This window comes from Vigna radiata, chromosome 5 (assembly GCF_000741045.1).
Source record: "Vigna radiata var. radiata cultivar VC1973A chromosome 5, Vradiata_ver6, whole genome shotgun sequence".
Classification (NCBI taxonomy): Eukaryota; Viridiplantae; Streptophyta; class Magnoliopsida; order Fabales; family Fabaceae; genus Vigna; species Vigna radiata.
The window spans coordinates 10,313,984-10,334,134 of NC_028355.1; the positions used below are offsets into that span (position 1 = coordinate 10,313,984).

The following is a 20,151-nucleotide window of genomic DNA, read 5'->3' on the forward strand; positions in this document are numbered from 1 at the left end:
AATAGTTTTTAAGTGTCCTATTTTATATAAATAATAATATTTTCTTATAAATACCATTTTATCATCAAAGATGTTATTCATGGCATTAACATCTAATTAAAAATTACTTTTTTATTATTTTACTTCACTTTCTAACTTGAGTGTGTTCTGTAATTAATATTTTAAAAAAATCACTAAAAATATAAACGAAATAATCAGTCGCCCTTGTTCCTAAAATATTATAACTAAATCAAATTCAAACTTTAATTCTGACCTATATAAACAATCCAGTCAAACCTAATTAAATATATTACTTTTAGTAACCCAAACTTAAATTTGTTTGACTGGTTTACATTTCTGCCTAAAATCAGCATTAATATATTGACGAAATTGTACCGTGATAACGATGGAAATGAAATAGAATTACCTTACTCACATTAACTAAATCATTGTCTCCCCTGCATATATATTATGAGAAACTAACCAATAACCAATGTATCTATATGCTTTTAAGCTATACACTGGTTAAAAAATTTAAAATATTTTTTGTTAGAACTTACATTAAAATGTATTGTATAGAATATAATGGAATGTAGACTTTTTAAATTATTATATAAAGATATTGATTGATAGAAACGTTAGAAAAATTAGATAATTAGATTATTTATCAATATCTATGTTCTTTTAATAAAAAATGTATTCTTTATTCTGAATTCTTAATCAGTTCTCTAAATTCTTTTTTTAAGTTTGAATTTGAATGCTTAAAACCAGCAGAAGATAATAAATCACAGTGCACGTGGCAAACTCATGGCAATCATGACTGTGAGCGTATAAGGTTATTTTATTACTGCCTGTTAATCTGTTATTACAATTATAATAATAATAATTATAATTACAATTACCAATTTCCAACAAAAAAGGAATAAGTGACGTGCACGCCTTCCATTGGCCACATACCAGTAACGTTGAAATTCTCTATTTCTCTATCTCTCTTCTGTGTTCATTTCCTTCTCCACGCTTCTCTTCCCTCTCTAGGGTTGCCTTCTTCCTCTCTCATTTTCCCCTCTTTTTTCTCACCGGCCGGAAACCTTTTTCCGGCAATATTTCCGGCCATCGAACCTTGGGCCGCCTTCAATTCAACTTCTCCATTTGAACTCAATTATTCTGTTTCAATTCGGAGCTGTAGCTAGCTTGTACGACTCTCTTAGACTTCGATTTTATACACTTTGTTTTTTTGTGTCCGATTGACGTGTGTTTGACGTTTTTTTATTGCAGCGATATTGGAGCAGAGGTGAGATGGCAAGTCAAACCGGTGCCTCCCGAAGAAGTATTTCCTCGACGAGGAAAGCCTCCGAATCAGGAGTGTCTCATGCTACTTCTCGAAAATCAATTACCTCTTTGCGACCTGTGTATGTTGTACTTATTCACTATCTTCCTTCTTAATTTCCGCGGCTATAATAATATATGTTTTCGATAGCATGCTCAAATTAATCAAATCGTTAATCTGAATCTTAATCTTCCTTAAATTATAATTTTTTTGACTGTTTTTTATAAGAATAAAATCCTTTTATCTTGCATGCGCTTTTTAATTTCATCTGCTTTGTGTTTATTGTTTAAAGTGCTAAAATTAACCTTGTAATAATTTGAAATATTATGGATTTTATAGCTGTAGCTATTTTTGTGGTCTGCCGATGATTATCGCTTTTCTGAGCAGCTATTTGGGATATGTGTTGCCATAATTATAAAACTCAGTATTTTCCAAGTGTCTACGTCAAACAAATGCGGTTATGCAAAGTCTTGCCCGATTGGCTGAGTGGTTGGTTTACAATAATGAATATAAAGGACTTTGACTTTGATTCGGTTGCTATGGTTGTACCATAAGTTTACTTGATTGAAAAACACTTTTATGTATTATTTTGTTAAAGGCTAAGCAGGCGTAAAATACGTACAAACAAATTGAATTCTGGAGTAATTTATTTTTTCGAGTAAGTAGATTTGTGCCTTGAACATTTATTTCCGTACAAGAATTTCTCCTCTTCCCCCTTATGAATTTGAGTTTGTTTCAGAGGTTGATGATCTTGACATGGCTATATACATAAGATTCTGCTTTCTTTAACTGCGTATTTCGTAACCAATTAGTAGTGCCTACAAGGTTGACTGAAGAAAATTGAATTGGTTTCAGGAGTTGTTAAGTGCACTCAAATAGAGTTATTTTTAAGCAATATTATGATAGGTCCTTCATAAGTATCTTAGAACAGAAGACTTTTTGTTGAAAGTCCTATCAATTTAAATAATGGGATGTTCCCTCATTGGTACATGAAATTGATCAGGGCATTAGCAGGAGAGCGGACTGTGAAATCGTTGCGACTTACAAAGGCCCTGACAGTACCTGAAACAACAACCATCTATGAAGCATGTCGTCGGATGGCTGCCCGTAGAGTGGATGCTCTATTACTAACTGATTCTAATGCTTTACTCTGTGGAATCCTCACGGACAAGGTACGATTCATACATGGTTTTCTCAATTTTTAGAAAGAAAAAAAAAAAGTTGAGTCCATGCCTAGGCTTCTGCAGTTTTAACCTACACATCTTCATGTTCTATTTTGTGGTTAAAAAGGATATTGCAACAAGAGTTATTGCCAAAGAGATTAACATTGAAAACACACCAGTTTCCAAAGTCATGACTAGGAATCCAGTATTTGTCCTTTCTGAAACTCTTGCTGCGGAAGCCCTTCAAAAGATGGTGCAAGGTTTGTAGTATATAGAGAGAAACACTCAACTTTTCAAGTTAGTTATTGTTCTATATCTTGCCTTTTGAATACATGGCTGATATTTGTTGACAGGGAGATTCAGACATTTACCTGTGGTGGAGAATGGAGAAGTTTTGGCTTTACTAGACATAGCAAAGTGTTTGCATGACGCCATTGCCCGTATGGAAAGGGCAGCTGAGAAAGGAAAAGCAATTGCAGCAGCTGTTGAAGGAGTCGAAAAACACTGGGGAACATCAGGTTCTGCTTTGTAAACCATTTCATTTTCATGTTTTGTCTTTTGATTTGTATGATAGTTTACTTGCAAAACAATTAGATATTAGTTATGTTCACAGTTTTTAATATTACGTTGTATTTGGCCTTTGGACAGAGTCTAATACATCATTCATCGAAACTCTTCGAGAGCAAATATTCAAGCCATCATTGTCTACAATAATTTCTGAGAATTCAAAGTAGGTAATACCTTCTTTGTTGGAGTTGAAAAAATTATATAAATTTTAAATTGTCTGTATGTTTTTTCACCATCCAAGTTACTTTAATAGATAATGGTTCTCTTTAGGCTAGTAACAGTATCACCAACGGACTCAGTTCTGACAACAACAAAGAAGATGGTTGAATTTCATGAGAGTTGCGCTGTTGTGACAGTTAATGACAAACCTCATGGCATCTTTACGTAAGTTTGTGGTCATTTACATGACCAGTAGTCCTCTTTACATGAAAAGCTTTTGCCTTTCCCCCAACTTTCATTTATATATGCTTGGAATAGTTTTGATGTTTGCTTAAAAATTTCAGTTCAAAAGATATCTTGTTGCGGGTAATTGCACAAAATCTTTCTCCTGAATCAACTCCCATTGAGAAGGTACTTTTTATTTTTACATTGATTAGAATAAACAGTTTACCTTTGTTTTCATTTTCCATTTTTTGATTCTACAGCATCTATATCTAGTAATGTTTAAGATCCTATGTTCTATCGTGTTAGATGAAAAATTGGTCATTTCGGGTGTTCATCCTTTTCTTGTTGCTCTTATTTAATAAATATGCAGGTTATGACACCAAATCCAGAATGTGTAGTAATTGATACACCCATTGTTGATGCACTTCACACTATGCATGACGGGAAATTTTTGCATCTTCCTGTGATTGATAGAGGTAATGTTAATTGCAATAAATATGTAACCGGGAAGATTTAACGGGTATATGCGTCGATATTTTTCTAACTTGATTTAGGTGGTTGAAAACAGATGGCAGTGTAGTTGCTGTGGTCGATGTGATCCATGTTACTCATGCTGCCGTGGCGACAGTAAGTCAGGTGTATTATCTATCCTGGACTTTGGAACTCGCTACTATACTATTGTTGACTAGAATTTTAAAACCGTGCTGCCCGAAAATGGGACAAATGGCTTTATTTGTGATGTAGCGTTCAGAATGATTCTTGTCAATAAAATATTGTGACGTGTTCTTGATTTGGTTTTGTTGATATTGTTAAATGTAGGCTTATCTATTGTTCATGAATTGGTAATATCTCAACGGAAGTTATGAGTTGGTTTTGATTGTCCACTTTTTTGACTTTCTTTTGTGTTTGGTCTTCATCCCCAAATTTTAGCTGCTTGGAAATTTAAAAATCTGAAAGCTTTTCAGCAAATACAAATGACTAAATCTAAGGCAGCCAATTTACATCCTTATTCTTTCATTTACACAATTTTCGTAAGAGTATATATAGGATTGGAAAATAAGAAAAAGGTAGATGAGATATGGACCAATGGAACTCTAATGGAATTAGACTAACAAATTTAAAAGAAAAAAAAAAAAAAAAAAAAAAAACATTGGTGCTGGGTACAATTAGGTTGGAAGTAATTATATCATTTTCCTTCACTAACAGGTTGGGAATAATGAAGCTGCAACCACCTTGATGCAAAGATTTTGGGATTCAGCCATGGCCTTAACTCCAAATGATGATGATGACGATACACGAAGGTTATTTTCACATAAGTTGTTTCGAGAAATATTAAGTATATTTTAATATACTTACACACTTTTGATTATGCACCAGTGACAGCTCCTTGAAATTGGCTTCTGATGGAGGAGAAACGGGGAGGTCCATTCCTTATCTTTCATCAAGCATGGCTAATACATTTTCCTTCAAAATACAAGATAAAAAGGGCAGAATGCACAGATTCACATGTGGTATGCAAATTATCTCCTCACCGATCAGCATTTTATTTGCCATTTCCTTCCATCTCTGAGCATATAACTGATGGTTTCAGTATATGCTTGTATATGGTTCTTCTATAACTTTCACTTGAATGTGATTGGGTTGCATGCAAATATTGGCAGTTAGCTCTTTAGTAATAATTGATAGACAAACATGCCTGCTTGACTTTGTTTTCAGGGAATGCCTACATTCTCTTAGCAACTTGCATGCAATATCTTATTTCAAGGCAATTATGTTTGTGTATTATCAGTTGAGTTTTTGTATGGGCTTGCATGTTCAGATACCCGGAGCATGAAAGAGGTTATAACTTCAATCATTCAGAGACTTGGTGATGATATTGATCCTAACAACGTACCCCAAATTCTGGTACTTTTCAAGACTATTTTATATTCTTCTTGAGATTGGTTGTATATTTACCCTCTTTTAAGGGAAGCTGGTTGTATTTTCATTTTTCAGTATGAAGATGAAGATCATGATAAAGTTGTATTGGCTTCAGACAATGATCTTGCAACTGCTGTGGATCACGCCCGGACAGCTGGTTTGAAGGTATGGTGGGTTTATCTTCAGGTCTGGAGTCCTGAAGGAAAGTTTTGTCTCCTCTTTTAATATTGAAAAAGGAAATAGATTTGTAGACCTGAGAAAATCTTTTAGAGATAGACGATGGATATCTAATATAGGTTAAGTTATAAATTTAGTTCCATGTTCAATAAATACTACATTTTTGTGACCATATGGAAATTGTTTACAAATTAGTCCCTCTTGTGTTTTAGAATTATAAGTATTCCGACTTTTTTATGCAAAGGACAAAAAGTACAAAAGATATATGTTGGGAATAAAATGTAGAATTTTGGTGATGTAGATTGTGGACCTGTCATTTATGGTAAAGATGTTTATAAAGTATACGTATCTTGAAAAGAGTTTGACTTAAGATTGATTAATGTTGTAGGGGTTGAAATTGCATTTAGACTACGCAGGACCACGTGGTAATGGGAAAAGTTCGCGTTCAGGAAGTTATGCTTATTCAGATGCATGGGCCTCTGCATATAGTGCCGCTGCAGCTGGAGCTGCACTTGTTGCTGGCTTAGGCATATTAACATACTTGAAGCGAGTTTGATTAGATGAAGAAACCAGTTATGTAAGTGAAAGGAGCCAATCTGAAGTTAGCTTGAATTTTGGAGGGCAAGCTGTCCGCTAGCTATCTTTATGTTCTGAAATTTTGTACAATTTCTCTATATATACGAGGAAAAGGTTTAAAGCATTTTTGTGTTTTCTGAAAATTAATTGGGATGGTAATCCCTTGCTGCTTGTGTATTTGTAATTTTAGTAATTGCAGCCTCATCAACCCTCGAGACTGAACAATAACAAGCAGCTCTGTTCATTTTTTTCTGACATTACGAGTTCATAAATCAATCGACCAGAATTGATTTCATTAGGGGTAATGATATTTTTTTTTTTGTGACGAATGTTTGTTGTATAAAAAATATTTAAATATGATTTTAATTTCTTCAAATATTACATTGTTTGGTTATAGTTCTTAGAATAATATTTGTAAGTTTTAAGTATATGACATTTTTATTTTTTGTTTCTTTAGTTTTTCTTATTCCTATTACTAGGTTAGTTATAAAAATCAATGGTACTAATTAGTTTAAACAAGATATTATTTTAAATTAATATACCTATATGTTTAGGTGTATAACTTATTTATTTAACGTATTTATTACTTAATTTCAAGATCATTATTTGTTATTTGTAACTGTTATGTATTGTTTTTTTATAACATTCCAAAATATAGTATAATATTATATAAGAGTATCACATTAAAGATATGATAAAATAGTTATTAATTATCATATAAAGTAAAGTCTTATAGTCATCTCAAAATAATTATTAAATTTAAACTTTATACACAATCATCCTACACTAAAATTATATACGAAAATACAGTTCTAAAGATAACTACTCTGCAACATCATCTCCATTAATAGTATGCTCCAGGGACATCTCATCTTCCTTTACTTATATTTACAGGATGATCATAGCAAAGAGAGAAAACAAGGAAAGCATACAACACAAACATAGGTAGAAGGGTAAGCTAGAAGAAAACAAGTAATGATATATGAATACAATTAAACGGTAAGCTAGAAGAAAACAGCTACCTATTTTTACATCTAAGATTTACATAGACAACATATATCACTGTCACGATTCAGAATAAATTCTTATTATTATTTAGATTAGATCTTTCGATTTGAAAATTCAAAAATAAGAGATTTCAAATTGAAAAAAAAAAAAAGATTGGGTTGTGTCATACATAAAAAAGAGTATACAATAATGATGTATTTGGCAAATCAAATACCATCGTTTAATTTAATAATAACATAACGAACCTTTGGGATTAATGGATAATATTAGTTGATTTAAGTAATGATATATGAATACAATTAAACTTTCGGGTAAGATAAACATAAATATTTCAAACCAAACTCACTTTGTATTTAACCAACCCTTGACTTGACCATTCAGATTAATATGAATATGTAGTTATGGCAGTTCGTGCAGGCCTACCCCAAGCTACCACACAAGGTTAGTTTGTTATCCCTCATCTTAGGCCAAGGAAAAACCCTTAGGTTGTGACCTTCTGCTATTCTCACGACATGTCTCACCCTCTCTACTTGAGAATAGATGACCATTAGAATGTCAGGATGAACCCCAAGACTGAGCTTCCCATATTCATACTTACCTGAGAAATTCCTCCTTGGAATTCTCTTCCACACCATTTGAAACAATATACCTTACTTTGATACTCATATAATACTCATACATAGTCATACATCATCCATAAATGAATCAATTTCATAACTCCAACCAATAAAGAACAAAGAAGAAAAAAAAATACATGATCACCTAGAACAGTCGCTCAACGCACACATTCCCTAAGCGACAACAGACTTCTTTCGTACTGCGACTCAGCTCGTTATGCAAATCCATTGACAGTAACCCCATACTCCAAACCACTCCCTCAGTGAGCTAAGTCACTGAGCGAATAAAACTACCAGTGGTACTCGACCCCAACCTCCCGGTTTGCCCAACTCGTTATGCGAATCCTTCACACAGTGGTACAGATTCTCCACCTTCTCGCTCAGCGCACACATTCACTGATCGAATAAAACTGGCAATGCTCCCAAATCTCAACCCTTCGCTCAATGCACATTCTCGCTGTGCGAATCAACAAACAGTGTGCCAGCCTCCCCGACCACTCGCTGAGCAACCCCACTCGCTCAGCAAGTCTAAATAATCTACAGTACAAATCTTAAGAATTTTCCTAACCTTCCCAAAATTTACCAATTCCAAATATTTTTATCAACTTCTAATCCCTCTAGATCATATTATATATACTCAATTGAACTTATCAAAGTATGCCTAAATATTCCTAACCTCATTCTAAAGTGTTTACTAATCAATTCCTACTCCAAAACATCCAATTCATCAACCTATGGACCCAAATCACATTCTACTACTTTTGACACAATTTTAAGTAGTTTATGAACTCTAACCAATCCTTAATGACCTACCTAGACTATCCCTAACAACCAAATGAACACTTAACACCCAAAACAAATTTTCACTACTCAACTTCCTCTAAACTAGTTAAAACAAGTGTAATTCACTTCAATTCACAACAATTTACTCCCACAACAGATTTTAACAGTTTAATCATTCAAACACAAATTAACATCTTTATAAATGGTCCAAAAATCTCAAATCATCATTCCACACTCAAAACAATCAAAACTATATATTTTTCCATCTACATTTAACATCAATTTAGTGAAATCAGTTCAAAAATCATACAACCATCAAACATGCAAACAAATAATTTATCAATTAAATGCATTCTAGCTTCCCTTACCTCAACTAAACTCTACACAGCTCACAGAAACCCCGACATTTTGCTTGCACCTACAGGAAATTCTAGAAACATCAACAAATCACCAATTGGTGATAGTAAACAACTCTTTGAACATAATTGAGCTAGGAATTGAAGAAGAGAAACTCTTGATCTATGCAAACGAAATTTCTTCACGGATCAAGAATCTTAAACGCTAAAGAAATGGTTAACCACTTACCCGCTCGATTCAACCAATTGATCGATCAGATTAGTAGCCCTTGACGCAGTGATCATCTAGGTACCTCCTGATCGTCAAACAGAGGATCCAATTGTAAGAAAAGTTAGAGAGATGTGAGAGAAAAGGAAGAGAACAATGTTTTAGAGAGATAGAAGATATTTAGACAATGAGACAAGCTTTAGAAAATTCTATTTATATTATAAGATTCTTTCAAAATAAAATACTGGTCTCATTATTTTAATACATCTATTTACCATAATACTCTATTTTCTAGGTCCTAACATTTTTATTTAAAATAATTATATTAAGTAAAGTTTATAATTCATTTTCTATGTAATACTTTTGATAATATAATATCCTAAATCGTAATCAATTAGTTTTTCAATATATTCGAAATAGGAATTTTATCTTAGGTCAAAAATAATAGATTATTCATATTACTAACAGATTTTTATTGACGGTCAAAAGCCTTCGGTAAATTTGTCGATAATGTGTATGTCACTTCTGACGGATTTACAGAAGACTTATATCCGTCGGTAATGTGTATGCCACTTATCGACAGATTTATCGAAGATTTTGGATCGTCAGTAATGTGTATGTCACTTATCGACAGATTTACCGAAGGCTTATTTCCGTCGATAAAAAGAGCGAAATTTTCCCACCTATTATTTCACTTAACGAAGTTACCAACGGATTTATCAAAGACATTATGTCCATCTGTAAAAAAAAAGCGAGAATTTTCCAGCCCAAATTCCGCATTCAATGTCAATATATGTGGAAAACATCACGCTCATTTCTCCTTCTCATTTTTCCGTATTGTCTCAGTGTCATACTTCTTCCTACCAGCAGTGTCACCCTCCAATGTTTGGTCACTAGAACTTCTTACCACCACTACTCATTTCTCCTTCTCATTTTTCTTTACCGTCTCGTAGTCTCATCACCGCTGCTCTCCACCATCGCGGGCTCACCATTATTGCAACCCACCATTGTCCGCTTTTCAGCCTTTCCGAAAAGCTCAACTTTTTCGACGAGCTCAACTTTTCCAACAACCTCAACTTTTCCGACGAGCAGTTGATCTGTGCGATTAGGAACATCATCAATCCTAATAACATCTATTTTCCATCTTCTTTCTCTTAAGTATATGAGAATTATAGAGAAACTCTCCATGATTCCCTATTATGGTTTTCTATGATTTTAACTATTGAAAATAAATTAGTTGTTTGATTATTTGGAGATGAGTTGATTATTGGTGAAATGTTTTTCGGTGAGTTAAAGAAATAAACTTCCAAAATGAATTTTCTTGTTTAGTGAGTTAAGGAAATAAACTTCCACAACATTTCTTAGGAATAAATAAGTTGATGAAATAAAATCTTAGGTGGGTTTTGGTTGGTCAACCTATTGTTGCCCTATTTAGACCCATTTATAAATTTGATTTTGGAGAGACTTTGTTTACATCCCTCATGTTTTGTCATCTCCTTAACTCATTATGTTTGTGTTTGAATTTAATTAAGGTTCCCTTTTCTTCACATCCTTAGGCATCATTTCTACTGTTTTTAAAATTTGTTATTTTCTTTTGTTTTTCAAAATGTCAAAGAGTTCTAACTACCTATATATCAATAGAAGGTTATTTTGAGGGAGGTAGCTCATTGTTTAGGGTCGTGTTAATGTTAAACCACAGAAAAATGGACTACAGTGAAAGTTCTTCTCACATATCTCTCTAAAATATTGTTCACTTGAGTGGATTTGGGAGAGAGTAATTAAGAGAATTTTAGAGGATTTGAAGATAATTTTTTGTTGTTGTTTATTTGAATAAATTTGGAGATAGTGAGAGTGAATTTGGATGTAAATTTTTTTAATTTGTCACATAAATTAAATCCTACACTAATTCTCATAAACTTTACTTTCAAATCCACTTTCGTTTACCTCCAAATTTACTCAAATAAACAACAACAAAAATTACCTTCAAATCTTCTCAAATCCACTCAATTACTCTTTCTCAAATCCACTCAAGTAAGCAAGGCCTGAAACATTAATATTTAGTAAATAAAAAGTGTTAACATGAAAAAGATCATCAAACATTTCATTAAAAAAAAATACCAAATAAATCATTCATTTAAGTTGATTAAAAATAACTATTTTTTAAAATTGAAATATAACTAATATTAAATATTTCATAAGTAAAATATAATTCCAATAAAAAGTCAATTAAATATAACATTACAAAATATATTATCTTCCCTATTTATATTTGATGTTGATATAATTGATATTTTTTATCATTAAAGTTTTATCCACTTCATTTTAAAAAAATCATAATGAACTAATAAATAAAAGTTTCATAATATATTAAATGTGCTTAATTTAAGGATACTTTTTTTTTTTTTTACTTTTCACTTTAAATTCATACTCAAGCAACCCATTGTAAATTTCTAAACCCTATAATTTATTGATTACAACTCTTCATGTTAAATACTACTGAAAAAAAATATACACATCTAAGTGATTGAAAATTAAAAGTCTATGCAAATTGAGAGTTTTACCAGTAAGTGGTAAAAAGTCTAAATTGAGAACTTTGTCAAAATTAATGTCAAAATGAGAAAGATTATTAAAAAAAAAGAAAGAAAATAACAAAATTCATATTGTTTCCAATGTCAACCATTTTGGAAAAAAAAAAGTAAATAAATTAGGGATGTTAACTAATTTCAATAAACTTTTTAAATATGTGTGAATCAGTTTACGAATTTCATAATGGAACTATACAAGAAAGTTAATTATATTCTTATACAAGAGGCAGAACGTGGTTGGAACTAATGAAAACTGACCTCACGAAATGGCTCTCAAAACCCATCTAGACCGATCCTCTATCACCAACTTTTTGTCGGTTTCTGGGCCCTTTTCTAGACGGATGTGCAGTCCATCCTTATATTCTAAGGTTTAAGGTGTCTCTGCAATGGAAAGAAAATGCATCTTCACTTTTTCTTTTATTTTTTTATTTTTAAAGTAAAACTATTTAAAAGTAAAAGTGAAAGCATTAGCTTGGCATGAAGTATGGTTTAAGTAAGGTCGTGAAAAAATTGTAATAAGAGTAAAGGTTTTAATTAAAAAACAAGGATTCTCTTTAATAAAAATTAATCATAAAAAATATTAAATATTTTTATATTTTTGGAGCAGGAAAGTTATGATTCTAAACATTTTAGCAGTGAATCATATATAACCTGTTCAAACAACATTAATGAGTTCAAAATTATCATGTTACAGATTTTGTATATAATGTGTGGTAATAGCATGAGTTTGGTGTGCATTGTTTGACCACAAAGAAGCACAGACAAGATGGCATAGTTAAGAATGAGATATGTGAAATTCTTTTGTTGTTTTATAGTTTCACGGGTCACAACAATTTACATCTTTACATGTCCATATGCAATTTATTTTGAGCAGTGTCCAGTGAGGCTCAAATAATGTCAAAATTTTTATGCAAACAAATCAATTAAAAATCACACCTTTCTCCTCGTATGCATTCCTGTGTTCTTTGTCTGTTAATTGCCCACCGATTCGCGTGGGACCAAACGCGTTAATGTTCCCACTTTCCAAAGCCTTCTTGGCTCTTTTAATATTTATTCTAATTTTGTATTTTTAATCTAAGAATGATAATGTTCAGACAATATTTTTTAATAATATTTGAACATCATTTACAATTATTATGTTATTTTATGATTGATCTATGATGATGTTTATAATTATTATTATTAATTGTGAAATAATTTTGGACCAATCATAAAATAATACATTAGAAGATGTTCACGTGTTGTCAAAAAATTATTGTCTAAATATTATTATACTTTTATTTTAATGTTAAGATAAGGTAAAGTTAATTTATATATATATATATATATATATATATATATATATATATATATATGTCACGAAAGGAATGAAGTTTGGTTATTTTTATATTCTTTTATTGATCCGTGATTATGAGTTTCAGATTGATTCCGCGTTCACACTTATCATCATTAACTTTAAAGATTTTATCAGCAATTGTCTTCCTTAATGACAAGAAACAGAACTTTCTTATTTAATTTAATAATTAGTCACTTGTTTTTATATAATTAATATCTGGCCACTATTTTTTAAATATATTTATTATTTAGTAATAAAAAAATTATAAATTAATTAATTTTATGTATATTTTGAATAATAATAATAATAATAATAATAATAATTAAATAATGAATAGTGAAAATATCATCAAAATATTATATATATATATATATATATATATATATGTATATATTAATTTTAATTATTATTAAATATTTTTTATAATAACATGATGTAATGTGTTAAGTTTTAAAATAGATTGAATATATAAATGATTTTGTGTGAAAAAATCACTATATATTATTTATAATAAATAACATTTATTTATTATAATAAGTAATTTAACTACTTGACTAATTTAATTTTTAAAAACATTATATGTTTTAATTTATATAAAAAATGATTTTTTTTTCATATATTTAAAGTTATTAATAAATACTATAAATGGAATAATTTTAATGTTTATAAATAAAATTCATTTGATAACTACAAAAAAGATATTGTTTATATAAGATTTAAAAACAATATTTTGTAATTAATGTATCTAATTTTCTTCTTAATACATTTCTATAAATTATTTTTTGAAATATATAATCAAAAATATAAAATATAGGACGAAAATTATTTTTCTTAATAAAAATTAAACACAATGTAATTTTTTTTTAAATATATGAATGTATTGTTTGTTTTAAAAAATATTTTTTAGTATATCAATGTATTTTTTATTATAATAGGTTTATTATTTTTTTTATTTTAAAATCTACACACACACACACACACACATATATATATATATATATATATATATATATATATATATATATATATATATATATATATATATATATATATATTAAATATAATGTTGTCTGTCTAATACTTAATTTTATAAAATGAAATGTTAAATAATTTATAATAATGAGTAAAAGTATATAATTATCTCTTTAAAATTATTTTTAGAAATTAATGTATCTAATTTTCTAATTAATGTTTCTAATTAATCATAAATAAAGTAAAGTCTATTTAAATATTTTATAAGTAAATGAGATATATTAATTAAATTAAAAATATTTTTTACTTTTGTACTGAAAAAGTATATGCAAAATATTTATTGTAAAATAAATTTAAATATTTTTATTTTATTAAATAATTTTAACATTTGTATGTTGTAAATACTATATATTATTTGATAAATTAAAATAATTTCATAAATTTATTTATCCATTTTAAAACAACTTTAAAAAATTTAGATAAATTAATTAATTGAAATAAAAAATAGTTATCAATATCATTTTAAACCAATTGTTCATTCTATTAATTGAATAAAAAAATTATACCTTTATTTATCTATATTTATATTATTTTTAAATTAATATTTATTAAAATCAATAATTTTAATTATATTATACAAGTTCAGATTTTTACTTTGTATTATAAAAAATGATAAAGTTTTTCAATAATGTCATTGTAACATGATATTTTAAACACACTAATTTAAGTTTAATATAAATTTTAATAAATTAAATGATAATTTTATACATTAAAAAAATAATTGTTATACTTTTATTTTATATAAAAATAAAATAAATCAATTAGGAACTATAGAATTAGAATAATTCAAAAATTAAGTAGATAAAAAAACTAATTTAAATAAATTAAAATTAAAAATGACATATAACACTGATTATTAAAATTTACTATAAAACATTAAAATTTAAATAATACGTGAAAATAATTAATTAAAATAAATTATCATATATAATTATTAAAAGTAATAAAATTATAAAATTATAATCCTTTATTAATGGAAACCATACTGGAAACTTGATAGAATCCATCCAAGCAGCTACAACTTAAGCTAAGTCTAAGAAATGGAAGAAAAATAAGGATTTAAGGACTTTCACTCTTGTGAAGAATGGTGTTTTCAAGTTTGTTTTTTCTTTGTCTTAAGCCTTGTAAATATGAATTTTAGTTATTGTTTTGGGTCTTTTATTTTGGTCAAGATATCTTGTCATTTTTAGACTTGTTATCATCTTAACCTTTTTCTTCGGAATTCAACTGCAACCAACTAAAAGGTCCAAAATATATGTGTTTATAGTCAATGGTAAGATCCTTGAGTCTAGTTTTCAACAAAAAAGAAATCATTTCATTTGGAGCTCTTTGGAGAAAGTTATGGGTAAAACACTCAGCAAAGGTCAAAGTTGACAAGATGATGTCTTGAACAAATTTTGGGCTTGTTTCTTGAGTTGTGCTTGCATGGGATGTGATCTAGCTTATTTGTAGCCTTAAGGTACTTGTAGAAAGGCTCTCTTACATGTGATTGGATGAAGGAAGTAAGGAAAGATATGATTGGATGAAAAAGAGGCAAGATACTTCCATTCATCCCCTTGGCCAAAGAAGCTTCTAGGCTATTTCTCAAATGCATGTACTTTAGCTCTCTCCTTCACCTATAAAAGGAGAGATACCCCTCTTCATTGTTTTTACTTCTTTCTATCATGTCTAAGGAGCTAAATCTCCAAGTGTTGAAGCAAGATGTAATGTATTTGGTAATACCTTCCATTATGCATGAGTTCTTTTGATCTAAAGTTCGTTAATTGATTTATATTTAACGTTGGATGAACTGACCACTTGTCTTATCTAACTGGCTTAAGATTGAGTAGAAACTAGTCTTAAGTTGTGATTCAATTAGTTATCTTGTGGGCTTTTAGATGTTAGGAAAAGATCTAGGGTATGCACCTAGAGATAAAGTCTTAATCTTAATACATGTGAACCGAAGGGTGACGATCCTAGGCTCTAAGTGTCAAGAATGGACCAAGAGTTACACCTAAGCGAACTCATAAGACTTGATCATTTGAAGCTACATGTTTGGAGGTAGATCTGATGCCAAAGAGGGAAAATATGTGAAGTCAAGCTTCAACAAGGTTTAATCATTCAAAAGGCTTAAATGTTGTAAATGTTGGCAGCATAGGCTTGAGGAGTATCGAAAGCTGCAATTTTTTTTTTTTTTTGCAATGTTGGACAAGCAATTGTATAATAATCATGTGAAGTACAAATACCAAAAACTTTTGCAGGTGAAACTTTTTGATTTGTTGTAAGTTGGGTAACCAATGTGGTGAGAGCATCAATCTCACTCTCTAAGTTTTTGTTTTGTTTTGCTGCTTCTACATCATAGAATCCTCTTCATGTTGTGCAAGCCTTTATAGAAATATTGGAGGAGCAATTATTGAGAAATCTGGTGGTGGGAACAATTTGCATATAATTTCTTGAATCAATTCTAATATTCATAGAAACTCTTAAGGGATTTCACTAATCTTTTACAAAGATTACACGTGTTTTACGTCTCCAGGTTTACGGGTATTCTCACCACTCTTGGTTCCCTAAGTCAACATAACTAGTTCAAGTTTAACCACTCCTAGTTTACAAGTATTCTAACCACTTTTGGTTTTAACCCTAGACAATACAAAGATTATGTGATTTCCTAAGGTTTTTCTCCTCTAGAAAAAAAAAAAACATTCAACTTGAGACGATATATGAGCACAATAAGCTTGTTTGAGTTTTCACAAGTTCACTAGCTTATTCTTCTTCTCTTCTCTTCAAGCTTTCATCTATATATAGTTTTCCTTGAAAGATGACCATTAGAAAAAGAAGTTGACTTCATGAGAGCAAGTAGCCTTTAGGTGGGAAGTCAGACTTTAGTCTACTTTGTAGAGGTTCAAAACATTATCATAGTCTTTAGCAAAACTGAGCTTCTACGATGGGATAAAGCAAAATGCTTCAAGGGAAACATCCTAAGAATGTTCTTCATATCTCACAACTTCTTTTTTTAAGTGCAATGATTCTGATAATATCTTTATACTTTAGTGATCTACACAAATATCAAGAACAAGGTATACAAGCATCGAAACACTTTATCGTACATGCATTAAGTATTTTAAACATTGATAAGCTTTAGGCCTTATTGTGTGTTCAAAATATTTTATCATTTGTCATGTCTTTAATAAATGCATCGTTTAGTAAAGCATACAATATGCATAAGAAACTAGCTTGTTACTCATATAATTTATTAAAAAGAGAGACACTTTCTTTTTTTTAGATGTTAATAAACTTAGTTATCAAACAGTTAAGTTTAGAAAACATTATTCATAAGCTTGATTTATTCTAAAACAAATGTTACAAAATATTTCTTCCCTGAACATTATTTTCTTTAAAACAACTTTTCATACACATGGATGTTTCATTTTTATGTTTTTTTGTTAAACTTCAAAACCTAAGTTACTTAAACAATTTATTCTCTAGACGATCTTGTCTTAACAAATTTTTGTACATTAATATACTCCAATTGATTTGTCAAATTGCTTTTAGACTTTTTATACTAAACCCACTAGTTTATCCAAATAATCTCATTTAATCAATCCTTTAGAGTATCATAATATAAAGATTTATAAAATTAAATAATTAATTCACAATTTTTCATCATTAAATGAAATTATACATTTCAAATAAATTTAAACTATTTCTCAAATCTAATAAGCCTAACACTGTAACTTTTCATATTTCTATGCCTAAAATCCCAATACAAGACAATTTGAAAGAAAGTTGTTAGTTCCCTTTATCTTGATTTGGATGCTTACAACTCTTAAGGTTCTCCCTTTATAGTTCACTCATACTAACAACTAAATATGCACAAAAGAACTTTATATGAATTATATGAACCTATCACTAGAATCACAAACATGCAGGGAACTAAATTTCGAAAGATTGAGCTACATTCGCGTTGCCAAGCTCACATGCACAAAATGAAAATTTTGAATTTTTAGAAAAGGGGTAAAGGAAGAACTTACTGTAATTGGTATTCCAATCGAATGGATGCATATGGCTCTCTGTCATGAGCTTAGGGGCGGTCTATGATTGAAAAATAGATGGAAGATTAGTAAGAACACTTACAGAGAAGTCAAAGAAGATTGAGAGGAAATGTATCTAAAGAGATGAATGTTAACGCATTAAGCCAAAATTGTCTGTTATGACAATTAATTCTTGTACTATGTTACACTGTTCATTTTATTCTTTGTGTTTTATATAAGTTTATGTTTGACACTCTTAAAGGTCTAATGAGAAAATTATTCCCTTTTTGTATATCCCTTTTCAAGCATAAGAATTACAAGTCTTGCACCAATTTTGGTGGAAAAAAAATAATGGAAGTTTGATAAGAAGAAGGTAAGGTGTTACGACTGTAAAAAATTTGGCCACTTTGCTAAAGAATGCTAGAAAGGAGATGAGGCCAAGAACAAGCCGAAAAACTAAGCTCATTTGGCACAGGATGATACATCAGATTCATAAGTTGTAACGTTGATGGCTAGAATAAATGACAATAAGTCAGAGGATGCAAGATGGTACCTTGACTTAGGTTGTTCAACTCTTATGACTAGTAAAAAGGAGTGATTTGTGAAAATGAAGGAAGCTGCTCATAGAATAATCAAATTTGTTGATGATAGAATCCTAATAGCAGAAGGGTCTGACATGGTAGTCTTAAGGGATAGTGATCAAAGAAAGGTTGTGATTAACGAGGTGTTATATGTGCCAAGGTTGAAAACAAATTTGTTCAGCCTAGGCCAACAACTATAGAAAGGCTTTGTCATGAATATGGAGGATAATTGTCTCAGCATCTTTGATCAAAATAAAAGACTCATTATTCAAACAAATCTACCTAGAATGGAACATTTTGAGTAGTGATGAATGACGTCAAACATTAGTGTTTTGTTGTGTTAGAGAAGAAGGCAAAAAGGTTATGGCATTTGCATTTTAGGAACCTGAATTTTTGATACTTATGTCAACTAAGCAAACTTGGAATGATTGATGGCTTACCCTTGGTTGACATCCCTGAAGATATTTGTAAGGAGTGTGTCCAGTGTAAACAAACTAGAGAAATTTTCTAGAAACTTTCTCATTATAAGACAATAGAGAAATTGGGAGTTGTGTATTCAAATGTGTGTGGTCAAATTAAAACTACAACACCTGATGGCAATAGGTATTTCTCGCTATTCATTGACAATTGGACTAGGAATTCATGTGGACATACTTGCTGTAAAGGAAAAGTAAAGTTTTGGAAAATTTGAAAGTGTGGTAGAGAGAGAAAGTGAGAATAAAATAAAAATTATGAGAACTGATGGAGAGGAGAGTACACTTGATGGCAAACCCCTAGCCAAGGGTCCAATCACAAGAAGCACGACCAAGCAAATTCAAAAAGAGTTAGAATCATTTATGCAAGGTAAAGCTAGACTCTTATTCACTTGGACCATCATGAAGCATTTCTAAACTGTTGAGATTGTTGATAGGGGGAGCACAATAGTGTTATTAGCTATATGTGTTATATATGTTTTTTATGAGGACAACACATTGTTAATAAAAAACATGTCTATGTACTATGCTATATGTGTTATATATGCTTATGCTTACTGTAAAATTGGAACATGCATATTGTGATTGTCATACATGACATATTGTGTTGATTGATGCATACTACTGTGTCTTATAAAGTGATCATAAATGTGTATGCACAATATATGTTTTGGAAAGAGAAAAAGCACATGCACAAAAGCATATCTGTATGACTTAATCGATTACAGAGTTGTGATAATCAATTAAGGTCATCAGACAACTTGAGTTTTAAACTGTGGCAAAAACAAGTTTTGAATCAATTACATTAGTTGCTAAATTGATTAAAACTCGTGTATTTGCATATATCATTTTCAAATGTGTTGTGATGGATTTTGGAAAGAAAATTTTTCAAAAATATGCTAAGTGTTAAAGCTTAACCGATTACATTAATCATGTATTCAATTAAGTTTGTTAAAGATTTGAAACTATTTCATTACTTGACATAATTGTTCTAACGGTCATATTTATAACTGCTTTAACTAAGCATTTAATGAAAATCGATTACATTAATTGAACATTCAATTATGTG

The 20,151-nt window shown here is 30.0% G+C and overlaps 1 protein-coding gene across 1 annotated transcript; it reads left to right on the forward strand.

The window, feature by feature from the left end:
* Positions 1 to 969: 969 nt before the first annotated feature.
* Positions 970 to 6,418, forward strand: LOC106762687 (CBS domain-containing protein CBSCBSPB1). Its single transcript, XM_014646717.2, has 15 exons — positions 970 to 1,172; positions 1,255 to 1,388; positions 2,310 to 2,478; positions 2,597 to 2,729; positions 2,823 to 2,987; positions 3,118 to 3,199; positions 3,307 to 3,420; positions 3,540 to 3,606; positions 3,791 to 3,896; positions 3,989 to 4,056; positions 4,627 to 4,721; positions 4,798 to 4,931; positions 5,240 to 5,325; positions 5,416 to 5,505; positions 5,906 to 6,418. The coding sequence occupies exons 2-15, from the start codon at positions 1,276 to 1,278 to the stop codon at positions 6,071 to 6,073; spliced, it is 1,590 nt and encodes a 529-aa protein (XP_014502203.1). The 5' UTR covers positions 970 to 1,172; positions 1,255 to 1,275; the 3' UTR covers positions 6,074 to 6,418.
* The last annotated feature ends 13,733 nt before the right edge of the window (positions 6,419 to 20,151 follow it).

Bases quoted from the DNA above. Each gene is read 5' to 3' on its own strand.
- LOC106762687 (XM_014646717.2), top strand. From the start codon at position 1,276: ATGGCAAGTCAAACCGGTGCCTCCCGAAGAAGTATTTCCTCGACGAGG. The intron at 2,730-2,822 runs GTTTGTAGTATA...ATTTGTTGACAG, and splicing joins CCTTCAAAAGATGGTGCAAG to GGAGATTCAGACATTTACCT. The intron at 3,200-3,306 runs GTAGGTAATACC...GGTTCTCTTTAG, and splicing joins ATAATTTCTGAGAATTCAAA to GCTAGTAACAGTATCACCAA.